General features: G+C 33.5%; 1 protein-coding gene and 1 non-coding gene across 2 annotated transcripts; one reads left to right on the top strand and one right to left on the bottom strand.

The window, feature by feature from the left end:
- Positions 1-2,252: 2,252 nt before the first annotated feature.
- Positions 2,253-2,359, bottom strand: LOC145044699 (small nucleolar RNA R71). The gene has a single exon (XR_013681644.1). It is a non-coding gene; the product is annotated as a small nucleolar RNA R71 (small nucleolar RNA).
- A 929-nt stretch (positions 2,360-3,288) lies between these two features.
- Positions 3,289-4,368, top strand: LOC145039702 (uncharacterized). Its single transcript, XM_078987725.1, has one exon. It carries the CDS (start codon positions 3,289-3,291, stop codon positions 4,366-4,368), a length of 1,080 nt encoding a protein of 359 aa, XP_078843851.1.
- Positions 4,369-22,812: the final 18,444 nt, after the last annotated feature.

The following is a 22,812-nucleotide window of genomic DNA, read 5'->3' as shown; positions in this document are numbered from 1 at the left end:
TTGCCCCCACATTTTTCAATTTGTATTTGCTTTGCATGCAGTTTTTGAATTAATTACAGAAACGTAGAGAGAGACGTTATGGGGAACGATGATTAACGAAATGAGGGGGAACTAGTAGTTATGTGACGAAGGAACCGGTTTCATTTTGCATTTACAATATTACCCCCACGTTTTTCAAATTTTATTTGCTTTGCATGTAGTTTTTTAATTAATTACAGAAAAGTAGACAGAGAAGTTATGGATAACGATGATTAATGAAATGAGGGGGAACTAATAGTTATGTGACCAAGGAACCAGTTTCGTTTTGCATTTATAATATTGCCCCCGTGTTTTTCAATTTTTATTTGTTTTGCATGTAGTTTTTGAATTAATTAAAAAACTGCTACCTTGTTAAATTAAAAGGTAATTTTTGTTTTCAAATATTCTCGCGGTAAGAAATGTTCTCGATTGAACGTTAATATATATATATATATATATATATATATATATATATATATATATATATATATATATATATATATATATATATATATGGAAAAGTTCAATAGAGAACCATTATTATTCAATGAACCAATCCAAAGCGTTGGAATTTAAAACGATCAACGGCAAAAGGAAGGGTTATAAATTTTTATAATGGACGCACATTGATATGTGCATAGTTAGCCATATGTTTAGTATATATTTTTATTCATTTTTAGCTAATTATGTGCATAATGTGGACAAAGGGTACTTAATAATGTGTAAATTGTGTTTTCAGTCCAGAAGACATGCTTGGGAGTAAAAAGGAATAAGGATAAGCAATTAAAGACCAAAGAATGAAGAAAAAAGAAGACATCTGGAGCTACTCGGCGAGTCTACAAATCTACTCAGCGAGTTCCCAAGAATGTTCCCGAAGAAAAGTCAAGAATCCTTGCCGTACACGGATTTTCCACATCTACTCGGCGAGTTGGGGACCTACTCGCCGAGTTGCCCCTGTTTTGTGATAAGTATAAATATTGAATCTTATTCCGAATTAGAGACTTTTTTGGCTTTTGGGGAGATACACCTGCGATTGAAGAACCCTTTGGAGACATGAAGAACCCTAACCTTTGATCTTTTGAAGACTCAAGGCGAATTAGGTTATATTTTCCACTTAATCTTAGGATTGAATCATGTCTAGTTTAGTTAAATTCGTTTTTGAGCTTGCTTCCACTGTAATCATGAGCTAAATTCGTGTTGTTTCTGTTTAGGAAAAAACCAAGTTACTCCTATGGTTTGATTATTACTTTTATTGATTGTTTATTGATGATTTTATTAAATTAAGTTTGTTAAAGAACCTTATGCATTAACCATAACTATTTTCTATTAATTGGAAGACAGTTAAGCTGCATGAACATCTCTTAGTTGTTAACCTCATATGTTTATGTGAACACTTCATCATATGTCTAGGAATAATGAACACGAAACTATGATTAATTAGAGAATGGGTAAATTAATGTGTGAGCTTGTTTGAGAAACCAACAAACAGGAGGTTAATTGAATCACCAACTTGATTAACAATTACAAATCTTATTTAATCCAAATAAATGAACTAGGAAGTTAATTAGTTTAAACAATTGGTCACTGCTTGAATTGATTAATTTACTAAGGGTTAGTAATAGTGAACATGAATCTAACCACTATAGTTGGTAACTAATAACAATTAATTTATCATTCTATTATACAAATAACCATAGGAGTGAATTGGTTAGACCTAAACAGAACATGAATCCAACGCCTCTTTCACAAGAGAAGACCCGATCAAAGAAGACACCGAGTACGAAACCGAGGAAGAAGAAGAACCTACATACGGGCACGACTCCGATTTCGGCGACGATTTAGCTATTACCATGGCTAACATCGATGAAATTCCCATGGGGGAACGGAAGAAGAGGATACGCGATGACATTGGCCCGGGACTTGTGCAACCAACAATTCCTGCAACTGCTACTTTTGAGCTTAAGGGTCACATCCTTGCTCAACTTAAGGAGATCCCCTTCACCGGCAAAGACCAAGAAGATGCTTACAAACACTTGGATGAAGTTAATGATGTAGCTAATTATTTCAATGTTCCAAACGTGCCTCAGGAAACTCAGCTACTTCGCTTGCTTCCGGTTACATTGAAGGGTGCTGCAAAGGATTGGCTCAAGTCATTGCCCCCCGGATCCATCACTACATGGGCCCAAATGAAAGAAGAGTTCATTGATCAATTCTGACCACCATCCAAGATATCTAAGCTAAAGAAAGCCATAGCCAACTTTGAACAACAAGCTGGAGAGTCACTATATGAAGCTTAGTAGAGGTCCAGGAGCCTACTAAGGAATTGCCCACATCATGACCTTAATAGTCAACAAGAAGTCTCCATCTTTTATGATGGAGTAAATGTTACAACAAGATAAATTACTTGACTCGCAAGGTCCACTCACGAATAAGGCACCTCCGGTGATAAAACAACTAATTGAAGAATTCTCTAAGCATTCTAGAGAATACCATAATCCTAGAAATGATGTGACAAGGGGGGCGCCTATGCAACTTCAGAAGATTTGTCAGCAGTCATGGCTATGTTGAAAACCATGGATAGGAGGATGGACAAAACAGATCAAATGATACATGCTATTCGGGTGGGTTGTGAGAACCGCAATGGGCCTCATCTTAGTAGAGATTGTGACCTGGATGAAAATGGCAATAAGAAGGTGCAAGTGTGCTACTCAAATGGGGACCGATATGATAAAGATTGGCGAAAACCAAAGAAAGAGTGGCTCCCTTATGATGAGTACAAGAAGGCTAAGGAGGAGAAGTACAAACAAAAAGGAAGAGGTTTTTACCAAAAGGAGGAGCGGCACAAGAAAGAAAACCAAGTTTGGAGCTGCTTCAGAAAAGAGACATAATGATCATGATGCTGCAATCCAAGAAACAAGAACAATGCTTAGAATCTAACAAGCATCCATCCACAACATTGAGACACATCTGGGGCAACTTGCTCAACAAATCAATCAAAGATCACCGGGAGAATTTCCTAGCAAGACCGAAAATAACCCACAAGGCGCGCACATAAATATAGTGACAACAAGAAGTGGGAAGATAATTACTTCTCTAGCCCCTATTCAGACTGAAGTGCCCAAGGAGTTTCAAAAGGAGGATGTAGAAAAACAAGGCAAAAATCAAAATCTACATCATACTGACCCTACTCGCCGATTCCATAATATGGACTCGACGAGTCCATTGCCTAACCCGAAAAGTCAGATTCCTAGAAAGCCCTTTCAGCCTCCAATGACATATCCAGCCCGAGCTAAGCAAGAAAAGAAGAAAGATGAATACCAGAAGTTTCATGAGCATATAAAAGCTCTTCAAATCAACATACCATTCATCGAAGCAGTTGCGCAAATGCCAAAATATACCAAATTCCTCAAGGAGCTTCTAAACAATAGAAGGAAGATGGAGGAAGTAAAAGAGGTAGTACTTAATGAAAACTGCTCAGCTGTCATGTCAAACAAACTACCAAAGAAGAAGGGTGACCCAAGAAGCTTGACGTTGCCTTGCCAATTTGGTAACTTGGCTACCATTCATGCTTTAGTTGATTCGGGAGCAAGTGTGAACCTCATGCCTTATTCATTTTTCAAGAAATTGGATCTCTCGGAACCAAGGCCAATTCGAATGGCAATTCACTTAGCAAATAAAACAGTCACATTTCCAAGAGGAATATGTGAGGACTTATTGGTAAAGGTGGACATGTTCGTATTTCCCGCAGACTTTATAATTCTAGACATGGAAGCGGATCCTCAAGTCCCGATCATCCTTGGAAGACCTTTCCTTAACACGACAAGTGCTATAGTGGACATGAGAGACTCGAAGCTTACTCTACGGGTGGGGGATGATTCAGTCACTTTCGGGGTTGATCAAGCTATGAAGCATGCAAGGAATAGTGATGACATGACGTTCTCGATTGACATGTTTCATGAATTGATGGAGGAATGTGATAATGAAGATCCAAACAAGTCCACCACCATCTTTGATGAAGAATTTGATGCTGAAAAAGACCTACTGGAAATTGAGAGACTACTGGAAGAAGTTGATTATGAAGAATTAGTGAAAAACTTTGAGCATCCTACCCGCCGAGTAGACCCGATCTACTCGCTGAGTCCAGTTGAAGAACCCAGAGAATTCGTAAATTCTGCAGAAGACTCGCCGAGTCCCTTACCTGTACTCGGCGAGTACAACATGCAGAATGCAAAAACAGAGCTCAAAGCACTACCAGATCACTTGGAGTATGCCTTCCTTGAAGATGGTCATCAAAAACCAGTTATAATAGCTTCTAACCTCTCCAAATCTGGAAAAAAAAAAAAGAATTAGTTCAAGTCTTGAAGAAGCGAAAGCAAGCCATAGCATGGAGCATTACCGATATCAAGGGAATAAGCCCCTCTTATTGTTCTCACAATATTAACCTGGAGGAAGGAGCAAAGCCGGTTGTGCAATACCAAAGAAGATTGAACCCAAACATGCAAGAAGTGGTCAAGAAGGAAGTAGTCAAGCTCTTAAATGCAGGGATCATTTATTCTATTTCCGACAGTCCGTGGGTGAGTCTGGTCCAAGTGGTGCCCAAGAAAGGAGGGATGACGGTCATAACCAACAAGAAGAACGAGCTTATTCCGACACGAACGGTAACCGGTTGGAGAGTGTGCATCGATTATTGAAAGCTAAACGATGCCACTCGTGAAGACTATTTTCCCTTACCTTTTATTGATCAAATGCTAGAAAGATTATCGGGCCATAGTTATTATTGTTTCTTAGACGGATTTTCGGGTTATTTCCAAATACCCATAGACCCAATGCCAAGAAAATACCACTTTCACTTGCCCAAGTGGAACTTTTGCCTATCGTCGCACGCCCTTTGGGTTATGCAATGCACCTGCGACATTTCAAAGGTGCATGATGGCCATATTCCACGATATGGTGGAAAAATTCATGGAAGTCTTTATGGATGATTTTTCAGTTTTTGGATCTTCCTTATATGATTGTCTCACTAACCTTGATTTAATGCTTGCAAGGTGTGAAAAAACCGACTTAGTCCTTAATTGGGAAAAATGTCACTTTATGGTCAAGGAGGGTATAGTTTTAGGCCACAAAGTTTCCAAATCGAGAATTGAAGTGGATCAGGCAAAAATAGACACAATTGCCAAATTACCCCCACCAACTAATGTGAAGGGCATTAGAAGTTTTCTAGGTCACGCGAGTTTTTACCAGCATTTTATAAAAGATTTTTCTAAAATAGCTAGACCTCTAACACAATTGCTTTTAAAAGATGCACCATTTAATTTTACTTAAGAGTGGTTAGAGGCATTTGAATTTTTGAAAAAAAAATTAACTAATGCCCCGATCATTATTGCCCCGAATTGGGATTTACCATTTGAAATAATGTGTGATGCTAGTGACTTTGCATTAGGAGTTTTCCTTGGTCAAAGGGTTGATAAGCACTTTCGACCCATTTATTATGCAAGTAAAACTTTAAATCCGGCCCAAGAGAATTACACCACCACCGAAAAAGAATTACTAGTTGTGGTGTATGCCTTCAATAAATTCCGCCCTTATCTAGTGTTATAGAAAACCATTGTTTTTACTGACCACTTTGCTATTAAGTATTTGTTTGCCAAGCAGGATGACAAGCCAAGATTGATACATTGGTTTCTACTTCTACAAGAGTTTGACATCGAGATACGCAATAAGAAAGGAATGGAGAATGTAGCAGCCGACCACTTATCAAGGCTAGAAAACCCGCAATTGGAAGAAGATAGAGTTGGAGATGACTTTCCGGACGAGTACATTATGGTGACCACGGGGGAAGATCCATGGTTCGCAGACATAGCTAATTACTTAGCTAGCAAGTACATCCCAAAAGATCTTACCCGCCAACAAAAAAAGAAATTATTTTCATAAATAAAATATTACTTTTGGGATGAGCCATATCTTTTCCGAAGTTGTGCGGATGGAATCATACGAAGATGTGTATTCGAAAATGAAAGTCGACAAATTTTGGAGCATTGTCATAGTGGGCCCACCGGTGGACATCATGGAGCACACTACACTGCTAAGAAGATATTTGATATTGGGTTTTATTGGCCCACAATTTTTAAAGATGCTGCCCAATATGTCAAAGAATGTGATGCACGCCAAAGAGCGGGAAACATTTCATCCCGAAACGAAATGCCACAACATAGTATTCAAGCGTGCGAAGTATTTGACGTCTGGGGGATCGATTTCGGGACCATTTCCCATGTCAAAAGGCAACAAATATATATTGGTGGTGGTGGATTATGTCTCCAAGTGGGCGGAGGCACAAGCTTTACAAACTAATGATGATCGGGTGGTGGTGCGATTTTTGAAGAAGTTATTTTCAAGATTTGGAGTTCCTAAAGCCCTTATAAGTGACCGAGGCACTCACTTTGCCAATGATCAATTAGAAAAGGTGTTAAGGAAATATGGGGTAACCCATAAATTCTCTATATCTTACCATCCACAAACTAGTGGGCAAACTGAAGTGACAAATAGAGCCTTAAAAAGAATCTTGGAAAGATCGGTGGGGAGCAATCGGAAGGAGTGGTCGGATAAGTTAGATGATGCACTTTGGGCCTTCCGAACAGCTTTCAAAACACCTATTGGTACTACACCATATAGGCTAGTTTATGGAAAACAATGTCATTTACTGGTGGAAATAGAGAATAAAGCTTTTTGGGCTTTAAAAATGTGCAACTTTAATATAGTTGAGCTTAAGAACAACCGATTGATGCAAATAAATGCTCTTGAGGAACTTCTCAATGAGGCTTACACTAGCTCTTTAATTTATAAAGAGAAAACCAAGAGTTGGCATGACAAGAGGATCAAGGGTAATAAAGAGTTTCATGAAGGGCAAAAGGTGTTGCTTTTTAATTCAAGACTCAAACTTTTTCCGGGCAAACTAAAGTCAAGATGGGATGGTCCATTTCTAGTGAAGAAGGTGTTTCCACATGGAGCTATCGAGTTATTATCAAAAGATAGCACCCCTTTCAAGGTTAATGGACATAGAGTGAAAAAATACGAAGAATGAATCCCGAAAAATGAAGACATAGAAGAAGGGCTGCTGCTAGAGGGAATGGCAGAAACGTAGAACGGAAGGAGTCCAGCTAATGACTCCGTAAAATGAAGCACTTTTGGGAGGCAACCCGAGTTTAAAGTTTGCATTTCTTTTCCCTTTGTTTTCTTTTTCATTTCTTAGGATTTGTTTTATTTTCATTCTTCTTCTGATATTATGTTTAAAATGATTGTTTGAGGGAAAGCAATGTTCAAAGTGTGGGGTGGTGGTTTAAAAATTAAGAAAATTAAGTTTTTTTCAAAACTGCAAGCTCTACTCGCCGAGTTTATACGTATACTCAGCGAGTACCTATTCGAGATCCCTGATAATCGCAAAAACGCATTTCTACTCGGCGAGTAGATATTTATACTCGGCGAGTAGAACTTTTACACGGGTTTTTACAATCTGTAAATAAGGGTTCTTTTTCTTTTACTCACTTTCACCAAACCACTCATACTTGCCGTGCACTTCTTCCTCTCAAGCCATTTCTCGAATTTTTGTTGAATTTCCATCTATCAAGCAAAAAGGTATGATTTTTACTCTTAATACTTGTTAAAGATTGAAGTTTTATCAGTTCTTGGTTCTTATTTGCTTAAAATCCAGATTTGGGGGTTTTCTCCAATTCTAGGGTTTTGATTTTATCATGAATTAAGAAGCTTTAGTCAAAATTTCTTATGGATTAGTGTTTAAGGGACTTAGTACAGCAAAACCCTCTGCAAAATTAGGTGTTTTATTTGACCTAATATGGTCCGATTGAAACCTGTTTCCGAAGTTCTTCCTACTCACCAAGTAGTTCATGAACTCGGCGAGTAGGTGTCAGGACAAATCTGTTTTGTTCAATTTTAATTGTTGGGTGTTGTTTGTTGTTGCTTTCTTAATGTTATTCTGCAGGAACTATGTCTAGAAGAGGGCAGACTTCAAGGGGAGGAGGCCAAGGAGATATTCTGTGGCTTTCTTTTTGACAAATAACTTCGAAATCTTCACAAGCCCGTGCTAAGAACAGATTGGAGGCTCTCAAGCAGAAAGAAATCCACCTTCCCAGTGCAATTAATTGGGATTGGTTGGGAAAATTTGGTTTGGAAGAAGAATTGACACCTTATTTGGTGAAAGCTTGTGATGTGGGGGATTCTACAATAATTTGTGATGGATGGTTGCAGCTATTCAAGATCCAAGAACCGGTCTTTGCGGAGCTATGTTGGGAATTTTTCACTACCATCTAATTTCGGGGTGGTAGTGAATATTATAATCCCAATGTCAATTCTTTTTCACTTGGAGGGGAGCTGCGACAATGCAGTATGGCGGAACTTGCTTGGAGGATAGGCATTTATGATCAAAGTGTCATGTTGAATGAAGATCTCGAGACCTTCTTGGAGCAATGCCACAAAGATCTCCCCAAAGAAGTTGTTGCTTCCACCTGGTGGATTACCATTGCCAACCGGGTGTACATTCCATCTTCTGCACAAGAAGGCTATATCCGCTCGCCCATTTATCGTCTCATTCACCGCCTCATTGCCAGCACCATCAATATGAGGAAGGACGATGACAAGGTCCCAACCCTTGACATTTTTTTACCTTTGGAGCATCATCACTCCAGACATCTTCTGCAACCTGCCCTATTGCTTAGCCAAGTATCTCGCGGACGGAGCTGTTAAGGAAAAGGTGACCTCCAAAATTATTGGAGGAATGTTTGTAACGAGACTCGCAAGATCATTTGGGATCTTAGACTTACAAGAGGCAAGGGCCTTAACTGTCATTTCTCCTCCTCCGTTCAACACTACACAATATCGGAGGGCGAGAATTGTGGAAAAATTTGGAGATTCTTATGCAATTCCGCATGAAGACGAGGCGGTTATCCCCGAGGAGCCGGGACGAAGGGTTCGGAAAAGGAATGAACGGGCCCGAGAAGACCCACCGGTTATTCCGGTAGAAGATGAAAATGATGGGTGGAATCAAGTGGAATATCGAAGATACTTGGATGACATTGGGCGAGGTGTTAATTACAACAATGAGTCATTCGAATATCTTTTTCAACAAATGAACATCGCCCCAAGGCCCGGGCCTGGGTATCCCTACATCATGAATTAGGAGGAGAGGATGCGTAAAGGAAACAATGAAGAAGGAGGTAGTGGCGCAAGAGGGGCATATATGGAAGAAGAAAATTGAAGCGTGTTTTTATTTGGTTGTTTTATGTTTTTATTTGTTTTTATGGTGTTTGATTATGAACTTTGTTGAACTTGATTATTTTTATTTGTTTACTTTCACTCGTGGTTACATGTTTTTCAGGTTGGAAGGTTAGGATGCATTTAGAAGTCTTATGGGTCAAGGTTCAAGTGAGGAATGCTTTAGATGAGAGTGCGAAGTGTTTCCATTAAGGTTGAGTCCGTTAGGATTGGGAGTGATCGAGTGTGTTATTACTGAAGGAGTTAGAAGAAGAGTCACTGAATTATCCCGATTTAGCAGCTCAGTCAAGAGTAAATAAACAGAAAACTTTCTTTTCAACTCAACGCCTACTCGCCAAGTGCATCTAGAGTACTCGCCGAGTACATGTGTAGTTACGCGATATTACTACAAATTGACGATCTACTCGCCGAGTCCATCAACATTTTTCTACCCTAGAGTTGTTTTGGGCACATTCATTGCAATCCTAATCCGTATTTTTCGTGAAGATTCATTACTGGAGGTCTCTACGAGCTTTGTCCTAAATATTTGAGTCATTTACATGTCTACCACACGCGACATGACACCCAAGACATCGATGATTTGTTCCCACATGTAAAGTCATTCAAAGTAGGAGCTTAATTGAAGAAAATCAGCTTCGCAACTGCTACCCCAGGGGAGTTAGTTCCAATTCTCTTTATATTTCATATTTTTATTTTTCATGCATAACATGCAATGGGAACATTGCATGAATTAAGTGTGGGGTATGGGGTTGGTTACATCCTAGTAAATTTAGAATCCTAATATCCTAATTTAGGTCTATGTAAAACATTTACAACTCTTTCATACCAAAAATGTTACTTAGGTCTTATTTTAGAAAAAATTGGTAAAAAGTGAGTAGGATTCCATGTTAGAATTATGTTGATGATTGCATAAAAAACCAAATGTTTAGTTGATCCTATATACGTTCTAGTGCATTTGTGGCTTCCTTATTCTAGTGAAATCATGGGATAAAAACACGACCTCACTTAGTTTGAAGGATGCAATATGTTTAGCATCGTGTACCAGAAATGTATTCAGGAAAATTATTATCAGTAACCAATAGATGTTGAAGTTGAGCGCCCTTGCTTAAGCATGTAGGGTTTTGAGTGAAAAAAAAGTGAGTTACATGTTAAAAAAAAGAGAGAGAATTACAAGAAAAAGTTTGAAGAATTTTTAGAGCATCAAAGTTAAAGTATGAAGTTAAAAGATCAAAAATTCTGTAGAAATTCAAAAAGTTGAAGATACCAAAAATCAAACAACAAGGTGGTGAATTCAATGAAATTAAAGATCAAATGTTAAAGAAGTGAAGAATTCCAAAAGAGCTCCATAGTGGTATCATAAATTGTAATTGTCTAGATTATGTATGCTTGGGTTGCTCAACCAAAAATACCTTGAGGTTAGGAGGTTTTCAGCGGATGGATTCGGAGGGATGCATAAAATGAGCATTGTTCGGAAAAAGTGGGCGAATGTTTATGAGGATTGTGAGTATTTAGAGTATGGGGGGTTCCTTAGGAAAATTTTAGACACAAATGCATGTGTTGCGGTCTTGGCATAATGGCTGGGTTCGATTGGAGTTGTCCTATGTGATTCTAATATGCTAAAATTCAGTTTTGCTTGGGGGCAAGCAAAAGTCAAGTGTGGGGTATTTTGATATGTGCATAATTAGACATATTTTTAGTATAGATTTTTATTCATTTTTAGCTAATTATGTGCATAATGTGGACAAAAGGTACTTAATAATGTGTAAATTGTGTTTTCAGTCCAGAAGACATGCTTGGGAGTAAAAAGGAATAAAGAAAAGAAATTAGAGACCAAAGAATGAAGAAAAAAGAAGACATATGGAGCTACTCGGCGAGTCTACAAATCTACTCGGCAAGTTCCCGAGAATGTTCCCGAAGAAAAGTCAAGAATCCTTGCCGTACACGGATTTTCCACATCTACTCGGCGAGTTGGGGACCTACTCGCCGAGTTGCCCCTGTTTTGTGATAAGTATAAATATTGAATCTTATTCCGAATTAGAGACTTTTCTGGCTTTTTGGGAGATACAACTGTGATTGAAGAACCCTTTGGAGACCTGAAGAACCCTAACCTTTAATCTTTTGAAGACTCAAGGCGAATTAGGTTATATTTTCCACTTAATCTTAGGATTGAATCATGTCTAGTTTAGTTAAATTCGCTTTTGAGCTTGCTTCCACTGTAATCATGAGCTAAATTCGTGTTGTTTCTGTTTAGGAAAAACCAAGTTACTCCTATGGTTTGATTATTACTTTTATTGATTGTTTATTGATGATTTTATTAAATTAAGTTTGTTAAAGAACCTTATGCATTAACCATAACTATTTTCTGTTAATTGGAAGACAGTTAAGCTGCATGAACATCTCTTAGTTGTTAACCTCATATGTTTATGTGAACACTTCATCATATGTCTAGGAATAATGAACATGAAACTAGGATTAATTAAAGAATGGGTAAATTAATGTGTGAGCTTGTTTGAGAAACCAACAAACAAGAGGTTAATTGAATCACCAACTTGATTAACCAATTACAAATCTTATTTAATCCAAATAAGTGAACTAGGAAGTTAATTAGTTTAAACAATTGGCCACTGTTTGAATTGATTAATTTACTAAGGGTTAGTAATAGTGAACATGAATCTAACCACTATAGTTAGTAACTAATAACAATTAATTTATCATTCTATTATACAAATAACCATAGGAGTGAATTGGTTGGACCTAAACAGAAACTCTTTATCAAATTTGGTGAATTTTTATTTGTTTTTAGTTACTTAGTTAATCACTTGCTAGGTGGTGTGTTTAAGTTTCTAGTTTTGTAAAACTAGAGAAAAACCCCTTACTTTTATTACTTGTTTAGTTAAAATTAGTTATTAGTTTAATTTCCGTTCTTTGAGTTCGACACTCTACTTATCCAACTATACCACTAAAAGACAGATCACTGCCTTTGTATGCTAAATTTATAATTTAAAAGTAGGAATAAAACCAGTGCATTTTACACACATCACACATGTACAAAACCCACTTCTTTTTTTTTCATTAATTTTTTTTTTTAGGCCAAGTTTGTTTATCGAAAAAAAAAATCCGAATATATCGTTGTTCACGATTTTTCATCCTCTTTCCATAGAGATCCATAATGATATATAAAAAACAAACTTTTTTTTCGAAAAAAACCCACATAATTTTCTTATTTTTTTCAATATTTAAGTTTTTTTTATAAAAAAAAAAGTAATTATACCAAAAATATTAATTTTTGTCCTCTATTAATAAATATCAACACCGATTAAAAAAAACCTCGAACAATGTAGATTCACACTGTGAATCTAATCGGTAAACACTTCAATTTTTAACATTCACAATATGAAAAATCTCGAACAATTCAGAATCTCATTGTGAATCTGAATTACTATTATGCATACTGTGAATCTGAGAAGATTCACAAAAAATTAAAAAAAAAAAAAAAAAAAAAAAAAAAAAAAAACCTCGATCAGTGTAGATTCACATCGTGAATCTAAATTGTAAATATTTCAAATTTTAACATTCACAATGTGAAAAAGCTCCGATCAGTTCAGATTCACATTGTGAATCTGATTTATTATTATACACATTGTGAATTTGAGGAGGTTCACAATGTGAATCTGAACAAGTTTACAATATAAATCTAAACAAGTTCACATTGTGAATCTGAGCTGAAATATCGTTTTTTTTTTAATATGAATATGAATTTATGTTTAAAAAGTACAAAAAATATCAATTTTGATATATTTATGAATTTTTTTTCTACAAAAAATAAACCTTAACTTGTTTCATTAAAGAAAATAAAGTGGGTTTTTTTTCAAAAAAAAAAAGTTAGCTTTTTTATATATCATCATAGATGTCTATGGAAAGAGGACGAAAAATCGTGAACAACGGTATATTCGGTTTTTTTTTTTTTGATAAAAAACATTGCCTAAAAAAAATTTTAAACGAAAAAAAGTTGTGAGCTTTTTTGTAAAGAGTGAATTTTTTGATATAATCCGGTGTGTATGCGTTCAATGTAAAAGTGTACATCTATTTTCTTGATCATTGATCGTTATGATTTCCGATGCTCACGATTGGTTCCTTGGTTAATTATAGTGTCTATTGAACATCACCTTTTATATATATATATATATATATATATATATATATATATATATATATATATATATATATATATATATATATATATATATATATATATATATATATATAAGTTATTCAAAGTAGCATATATTGTCCTAGGACATAAATAAGTTATTAAAACGAGGTAAATACTCATAATAAAAAAGGAAACTAATTATCTATTTTTTACTTTGTAAAGCACTAAACACTTTACGAAACAATTGAACTATCATGTCACATTTTTAACATGCTTATTATATTCTAATGGATAGATTAGAAATATGGATAAAAATATTAGTCGGGTTAGCAACAATATAAATTTTATGTTTTAAACGTTTTTATGAAGAAAATGCCATTTTTATAAACAAGAAAGATAAAGACGGCTTTTTAACAGGAAACTCGCGTTTATTCAAGATGTTACTCATCCATAAAACTGCTTAATTTGATTAGATAAATAAAAAGGATATTGTCATGAAGTGTCAAGAAAAAGCATTGATAACAATATCAATTATAACTTATGGGTAATGTGTAAAACATTTTTCAAAAAAATCTTTAAGCTTGACCTTATAGCTTGGGATTATAAAAATTAAATTTTGAAAAGTTAAAGAACATACAATCTTTATTTTAGACAAAATCAAATATTCAAAACTCGGCATAGCTTGTTATTAATTATTCTACATTCTTTTAAACAACAAACATGCATAAAGACATTAAGGGAAAAGTTTGTTTGAAAACCCAAAATCAAAGGGAAAAGTTTGTTTGAAAACCCATAATCTCAATTAAATACCTTTCCCTACTAGAAAAGGACTATATAATAGGTTCACTTGGTCCTACGTATGTTCAATATTGGATCACTTAGTAAGAAACAAAGATTATCAACACTATTAAGATGCGATATTAACAAATATTATTATAGATAATATTTTTATTAAAAACATAATTATTTTTTTATCTACAATATATTTTAAATGAACTTAAAGATAAGAATTAAAATATCATACATGAGAACTTTGAACTAAAATTATATGATATTAAAGTATTTAAGGATTCTCTTTCGGGAAATCCCTTAAAACTAAAAGTAAATAAAAGAAAGAAAATTAAATGCAAACTTGGATATCTTACAATGTTTATACAACAAAGTAGAAGAAGAGTTTCAAGAACTTTTAAGTGAATGGGTTGAAAGAGTGAGAGGGAGAGGTTTTTTGTTTCTTAGTATTGTGTTTAACTTCTAAATAAATGTTTCTTTATATAGGGAATTTGAAAAGGAAAATATCACCGAAACTATTGAAAAAAATGCACAAGTGTCCTTCGTAAAGTTGTCTCCATAAATTTAAACAGTGGAAATTTGGGGTGGAGGTCTTTATTATTAATGCTTCATAATGGAAGTTGTCGTCTATTTTTTAAATGGAATATTTGTAAAAGTCTTGTCTATCAAAATTGATTAAAGTGTTGTTGCTGTTTTTTTTTTATCAAAACGAGAAGGGGGTGGGGGTGGGGGGGGGGGGGGGGGGGGGGGTTTGTTGAAGGTATGTATTGTGTTTTATGTATCGTGTGTGTGTGTCTGTTATGTATCATGTATGTTTGTTGTGTATTATGTATGTTATATATAATGTGTAAAATCCGTACTCGGTACTTCCCTTAAGTTGGTTCGTGAATATCAATATAATTTTACTATTGTTCCCTATAATTTTTTATTTGTTTATTTTTTCTTCCCTTAAGTTGGTTCGTGAATATCAATATAATTTTACTATTGTTCCCTATAATTTTTTATTTGTTTATTTTTTTGTGTATAATCTCAATTAAATACATTTCCTCACCAAAAAATAACTTTATAATAGGCTCACTCCGGTCTTCATATGTCCAATATGTGGATCACTTAGTAAGAAATAAAAATAATAAACACTATTAAGATGCAATATTAATAAATATTATTATAGACAATATTTCTATTGAACATAATTTTTTTTTGATCTTACAATATATTTTACAATAAACTTACAGATAAGAATTAAAATATCATACAAACATATGGGAACCTCGAACTAAAATTACATGATATTAAATGAATTAAAGTTTTCCATTTTGGGAAATCCCTTAAAAACTAAAGACAAAATTGCAAGAATTGTCCCTATGGTATGTCAAAACTAGCAACTTTGGTCAAAAATGAGTTTGGCTCGCAAGGATGGTCCAATAGTTTCATTTTGTTGCGAATTTAGTCCAAAAATTTTAAAACTTTTTATAATGACGGATTTGCCATTGATATTTTTCCTTTTTCAAATTTTTATTACAGAAATCAAAAAAAAAAAAAAAAATCTCTCTTTCTCTCTCTCTCTCTCTCTCTCTCCCTTTCATCTCCAACTCATTTATCTCCCTCGTTTCTCACTTCTCCGGCGAAGAGAGCCACCATAGTCGACTGTGGCAGCTCCTCCGCCTCCCCCTGTCGTGACCCACCACCATCCAGCATCCCAAACCCAAATCCACAATGGGTGTTCTTCGTTCTTGATTTTGGATCTAAAATAAAACACAAACAAATTTAACACATGTTTGGAAGTTGATTTGCAAAACGAAGAACCTTCACTTTTATTGATTTTGTTCAATTTATTAGATTAAGTTTACAAATATTCCAGACTCTAAACACACACATACACACTTACGCATACATCAAGATTAATTTCATTTAAACAACGGAAACAAAGCTCGATCTCATTAGCTGTGAAGTCGATTAGAACTAAAAACATACACACACAAATATGAATATGAATCTCAAGAACACTCATTTTTCCTGGGTTCAAGAACAAGAACATCACATTCACAAACTCACAAATCATTCACAAACCCATAATTCATTTTTCCTGATCTGATGAACCGCCCTTCACCACAACCTGAATCGACATCAAGAAATATTTCAAACAACCCCAACAACTACAATCTAGATAAAAGAAGAAGAATGAAGAAACATAACAAACACAGCAATAACAAATCTCAACCCTAGATCACGATTTCAGTTGTTTTCTGCGTCACATTCACTCAAGATAGCCACTGGACGAACAAGGTTGGGGATTTCCGACCCTCTTAGAACGAGAAAGCTTAGGAGAGAGATAAACAATCAATGAAATCCATAAGGAGAGTTATGGCTCTAGAAACCGCCGCCTGAAGCATAACCACCACCACCTGAAGTCGGTAAAGGGATTCGAAGAGACACAGGAGAAGACGAAAAGAGACAAAAACGTAGATCGGATATCGGAGCTACAACCCTTCATAAACATAGATCGAACAAATATGGCACCATCAGAAAACCTTTCATCGGAGAAGGCGGAGGGACGTCTCTAGTGTGGACACCGCCGTCGTCTTCGTCGGATGAACAATATCTGGATTTCACCTTGATTATTTAGGAAAGCTTCTATAGAGATGACAAATTTGAGGGTAATGAGTGCTTGGTGGTCAACTGAGAAGACAGAGATGGCAAATTTGAGGGTAAGAGACGTGTCTCCGGTGGATGTGCAATTTTCCAGTGAATAAATATTGAGCACGTCTGAGAGAAAATGGAGGTGTGGGAAGAAGATGAATTGGTCGATTCTTGGAGAGGGAGAGAGAGAGAGAGAGAGAAAGAGAGAGAGAGGTATTTTATTTTTGTTATATTTTTAATTGTTTTTTAATTACATCTAATAAAACAAAAATGAAATATTAAACAATTAGGGAAAAATCATCTTTATAAAAAAATTCAAACCAAATTGGACCAAACTTGCAAGGAAATGAAACTATTGGACCATCCTTGCGAGCCAAAACCATTTTGGACCAAAGTTGCTAGTTTTGACATACCACAGGGACCATTCTTGCAATTTTTTCAAAACTAAAAGTAAATAAAGGAAAGAAACTTACATGCAAACTTCGATATCTTACAACGTTTGTACAACAAAGTAGAAGAAGAGCTTCAAGAACCTTTAAGTAAATGGGTTGAAAGAGTGAGAGGGAGAGGTTTTTTTTGCTTCTTGGTAGTTATGTCTAAATTCTAACCAAATGCTTCTTTATATGGGGAATTTGAAGGGGAAAATATCACCGAAACAAATGAAAAAATGCACAAGTGTCATTCTACATAAAGTTGTCTCCATAAATTTAGACTGTTGTTTTTTTTATCTTGTAGAGAATCTTCAATAGTAAAAAATCTTCAACTGTTGAGATTGTGTCTATCAATTAAATCAAAAGAAAATGCATCATCTGATTGATTGTTGTCTCCATCCGGATCAAATTGATTTTCTGAATTATTGTTTCCACTCTCTTCGCTAGATACATTATCATTTCGAAATGACAAATAATTTGGCATAAGAGTGTCTTTTCTTTGTTTATCTTCAGCAATAGTTTTTTATGAATCTAAATTTGGAATCATAGTCTTCATTATTTCTTGAACCATTTTATTAACTGCTACGTGAAATTTTTTTTCATCGAATCTTTTCTGTTTTTGATTTTTTCTAGAGGAAGAGTGTTCATAATATTTTTATAGTCTTCTATTTCGTTTGTAATATTTTGGAGGTTTTCTTGAGAATAATTTGGATTTTGGGCTTCTTTAAAAATAAAGGAATCTGGGTTTTCTTGGATTAGGGTAAAAGAAGAAAATTATGGATTATTTGGACTGGGTGAAGGGCTATATCTGACTAAGAAATCTTTGTGTTTTCCTGGTTCTCCAAGTGAATCCCAAATTTCTATTGTTTGTTTATTTTTATTTGTAGAGGAAAATGGAGTCCCTGTGTCTCATTATTTTTGTTTGTAGACGAATCAGGAATCCTCCGTGTCTCTTGAGATTTTAGCAATTCCATAACTATACTCGGATTTGATAAGTCTTTACCAGTTGTCGGACTCACTGGATTAGCTAGTAACTTCTTTGGCTTACTAGTACTTTTTGTATCACTCATTTGGGAGTGAAAACCCATCTTACTCTTCTTTTCGGGACAATAAGAAGAATCACTAGAAAGATTTATTACTTCTGTTTGTTGAGAATGAAAACTTTTTTGTAAATTGTTAATTTTTTTAATTAGATATTGTTTTTCGTTTCTAAGCTTGTAAATTTCTTTATTTAACACCTTGTAATTATTTTTCATGGTTTTATAGTAATCACAAAACATAATTTGATTTGAATCTCTGGTTACTAAATAAGTAACCAGAGGCTCTACATAATGCTTAAGAGAGTCTGATATATATATATATATATATATATATATATATATATATATATATATATATATATATATATATATATATATATATATATATGCCCAAATGCATTCTTGCTTTTGTTAAAGCTTATGATAATCATTAAATCCTTTATATAATGCAACAATAAACCCTTGTATGGCTTCAACGACTTCTATCCATGTGTGGAAGAAACCCATCTTCCTACCCTTCAAAACAACATAAAACTTAAAACGGTTGTGAGCCTGGTTAAAATGTTCTGATAAAGCATTTAAACATGCAATAAAATATTTTTTGTCTTTAGGATCCCGTCCATAAGATATCCATAAATTATCTAATAAACATTTTTCTTCTTTACTAAGAGAAACATGTGGTAAAGCTTTAAAAGAAATATTTCTATTTGGAAAAACTTGTAACGTCTGATTACCAAATATAATATTATCATAATAGAATATGTTTAAAGATTGTATTGGTCTTGCTGCAAAAGAATTTACTGATGGGATTCCTTTTGGCCTTACCATACCATGAAATGGTGGATGACCTCGAGGATTACCTGAATTGGATCTAGACATATGAGATGGACAAAACATAATTAATTTTTTATAAATTTATTTTCTAATAATCTACTTAAAATATCACCCGCTTTATTATCTTTTCCTTTAATGTGTTCTATATGCATAGTTAATCCAGTGTTCCTTATTCGATCTAAGAAATATAACCATCTCCTTCTACTACTTATTTTACTATCTCCATTCATTTTATTGTAAAAAGAAACACTAATTTCACAATCAGTTATAAGAGTTATTTCTTTTATAGAAATGATAAATAATTCAAAACTGTCTAACGCATAATTGATGACAAGTAGTTCTATATCTATACAACTAATATTGTCTTTTTCTTTATATTTAACACTAAAATATCTACAAATTCTTTCCAAACTTTTTTCACTAAATTTGTTTGGTTTACAACAAAAAATTGCTCCCTATCCTGACTACATCCATCTGTTTCTATTATCTAATAATTTGTATCTAATAGAAGTGCTAATCCTGGGAGGTTTTTTATTTTTTATTTTAATATTTTTACTAATTTTATATCTTCTTGATTAAAATATCTTTGACTTGTATATAGATGTTTTAGAATATAAAGGTCCAACTATTTTTCCTAAATCTTTAATAAATGGTCTAGCATAGTTTATTAAACCTAAAAACTTTTGTAAGGATTTTAAATCTTCTAACTTATCAAGAAAGTCTAAAGCCTTTTGGGCTATATGAGGTTGTAATTTTATCTTTCATTCTCCTATGTTAACTCCTAAAAAATCAATATAGTTTAAAAAAAAGTTGCATCTTCTTTTTATTTATGTTCAAACAATGTTTAACAAATTCTGAGAATATGATTTGCATGTGTCCTTTATGTTCTTGTTTATTTTTACTAAATACAAAAATATCATCTATATATACAATAGCGAAATTTTTATGTTTATTATATATATCTTCCATTTTTGTTTGAAATATATTAGGAACATTTTTTAATCCAAAAGACATGACTATCCATTCAAAATGTCATTTTGGACTTGTAAAAGCAGTCCATTTTATATTATTAGGATGCATTTTTATTTGCCAAAAATCAGATTTTAAATCAAATTTGCTAAATACTCTACAATTTTGAATTATATTGATTAGAACATTTATGTATGGTATGTTATAAGAACCATCTATTGTATTATCATTTAGTTTTTTATAGTTAATTAGTATTTTATTTTTCCTTATTATTTCTAAATGTTTTCTTATTATGATTGCTACAAATCTTTGAGGACTATCAGATTTTCTTATGACCCATAATTTTAATAATTTTGAAATATGTAATTTCAAATCATCAATAAATTCGTTAGTTGGTTCTATATTTTTAGTTCTGATTATGTACTCTGGATTTTTCATTTTTAGTTCACATACTATTTTATCATTCTTCCAATATTTTAAAACATTTTCTTTTATTATTTCCATTTTTTCTAGTTTTGAAATAAATTGATCTATTTCTTGTTTAGTTACTAAAGTTGTATAATCTTACTCTATATTTATGAAATTATAATCATCTTCTACAAAATCATCTATTTTACTATCTGTTTCTTCTATATTTGTTACATCTTTGATTTCTTCTACTAACTGACATTCATTTTCTTCTTTACATTTACAAGTTGATTATGTTTTACCAGTCTCTCAATATTTTAATTTGTGGGGAAAAATATGTAGTTGTAATAGAGACAATATGAGAATGTTTTTAGAAAAGAAGATAATCTTTTGAAATTGTCAGAGCACCATAGTCTTTCAAAACAAAGCTTAAACAAATAATAAAGTCAAAGTTTTATAGGTTTAGTTTTCTAACCCATGTCTTGGGGGCGGAGTATATTCTTTACTATAACCACAATTTGTATCAAAACATATTTTAGATACAGGTTTTAATATATTTTGATAAATATGTATCCTTCCAACCATTTGTTAGGTTGAAATAGGATCATTAATTTGTGTAACATAACTTTTTGGTACTAAAGCTTCATCTCTAATGCAATTAGTACTCCCTGTATCTACAAAAGCTAAAATTCTATTATATATGTATTAATTCTTATTTTACATTTTACTTTTAAAGAAGTTAAATTATCAGTATTACATATAGTTTGTGTATAAGAAGGTACTGTATAGTTTTGTTCTGCAAGTATGTTTTCTTGGATAATATTTTTTCCTTTGATATTGTTTTCAAATGCATCAAATTTTTTCTGTATTAATTCTAGAGTATCTTATGTAACTTTTTTTTTCTTAAAAGTTTTATTTCTTGTTTTTAAAATTCTATAAAAATTGGTGTATCAATTTTCTCTTCCGTCTTGATAATTTTTTTTTGTTTCTAAACAATTTATACAAGCAGAAGCAAAAAACTTCTCCCTCTCACTCTTTCAAGCCATTCAGTTTAAAGTTCTTGAAGCTATTCTTCTACTTTGTTGTATAAATGTTGTAAGATATCCAAGTTTGCATGTAAGTCTCTCTCCTTTATTTACTTTTAGTTTTTAAGGTATTTCCCGAAAAAAAAAACCTTAAGTCCTTTAATATCATGTAATTTTAGGTCGAGGTTCCCATATATTTGTATGATATTTTAATTCGCATCTGTAAGTTTATTGTAAAATATATGTAAGATAAAAAAAATTTATATGTTTAATAAAAATATTTCGGAATATCAAGCTGAAAATTTTAACTTTTCAGCTATTTGTTTTTGTACTTTGAATTTTATGAAAACGTTAACACGTGCATATCTCATTAGTTTAAAGTCAGATTGACATACAGTTTTTTCCATAGTGTAGTAGAGAGTTTGTACACGATTTTATATTATAATTTTGTCAATTTTGGTTTCATATTCAATGACTTACAATCTTCCGAAGTCGAGATATCAATATGAATTTTTTTAAAGTTTAACCCACTAATTAGTAAGTAATTACCATAAAATTCAGGTTTTTCGAGTTTTGCGGTTCTAAACACACTTTATCCGTTTCATCCTATCCACTTTGATGTTTCCGTGTTTTTCGGTTGTAGACCCATTTTACCCGGTATCGTATCCGAAACCGAACCGAAACTGGTTCCTATATACCGATTAAGTTTCCGATTTTATAAAATCTCGTTAACCGATTTTAGGTTTTCCGGGTCCGATCCATCCGGTCCGGGTTTGGACCTATTTTATCCCTACCTTGAATCTAAGTTTGATTGTTTTAATCCTTGATCTAGCACTTGATTCACATTCCAAATATGGTTGGGAAAAAGTTACAATTTCAGTCCAAGTTTCTTTATATAATGACATTGTACCTAAGTGTGAACTTTATTGCAGAAACATCTCACCTCTAAATGCAAAGCAATTTTGGGCAAATTCCATTTTGAATTGTGATTATGTGTTTATCCTCGAAATTTCTCGCTCCACCATTGGTTTATATCATTCCATTAGATTAGCACAACGCTTTACAGAACACCAATATCTTACACTCACTCATCGCTTTGGTGTTCTTCTTCTCGGTTTAGAGACAACTAGGCACAAAAAACTTGTAAACTTTTTTATGATTACAAGATAAAAAAAAGCTTCAAATTTTTTGTATATATTTTGAATTTGTTTCAAGTGACAAAG

This window comes from Lactuca saligna, chromosome 4 (genome assembly GCF_052625555.1).
Source record: "Lactuca saligna cultivar CGN05327 chromosome 4, ASM5262555v1, whole genome shotgun sequence".
NCBI classification, from domain to species: domain Eukaryota; kingdom Viridiplantae; phylum Streptophyta; class Magnoliopsida; order Asterales; family Asteraceae; genus Lactuca; species Lactuca saligna.
Note: the sequence above shows the minus strand (reverse complement) of the source record. Positions and strands in the feature narration are given on the sequence as shown.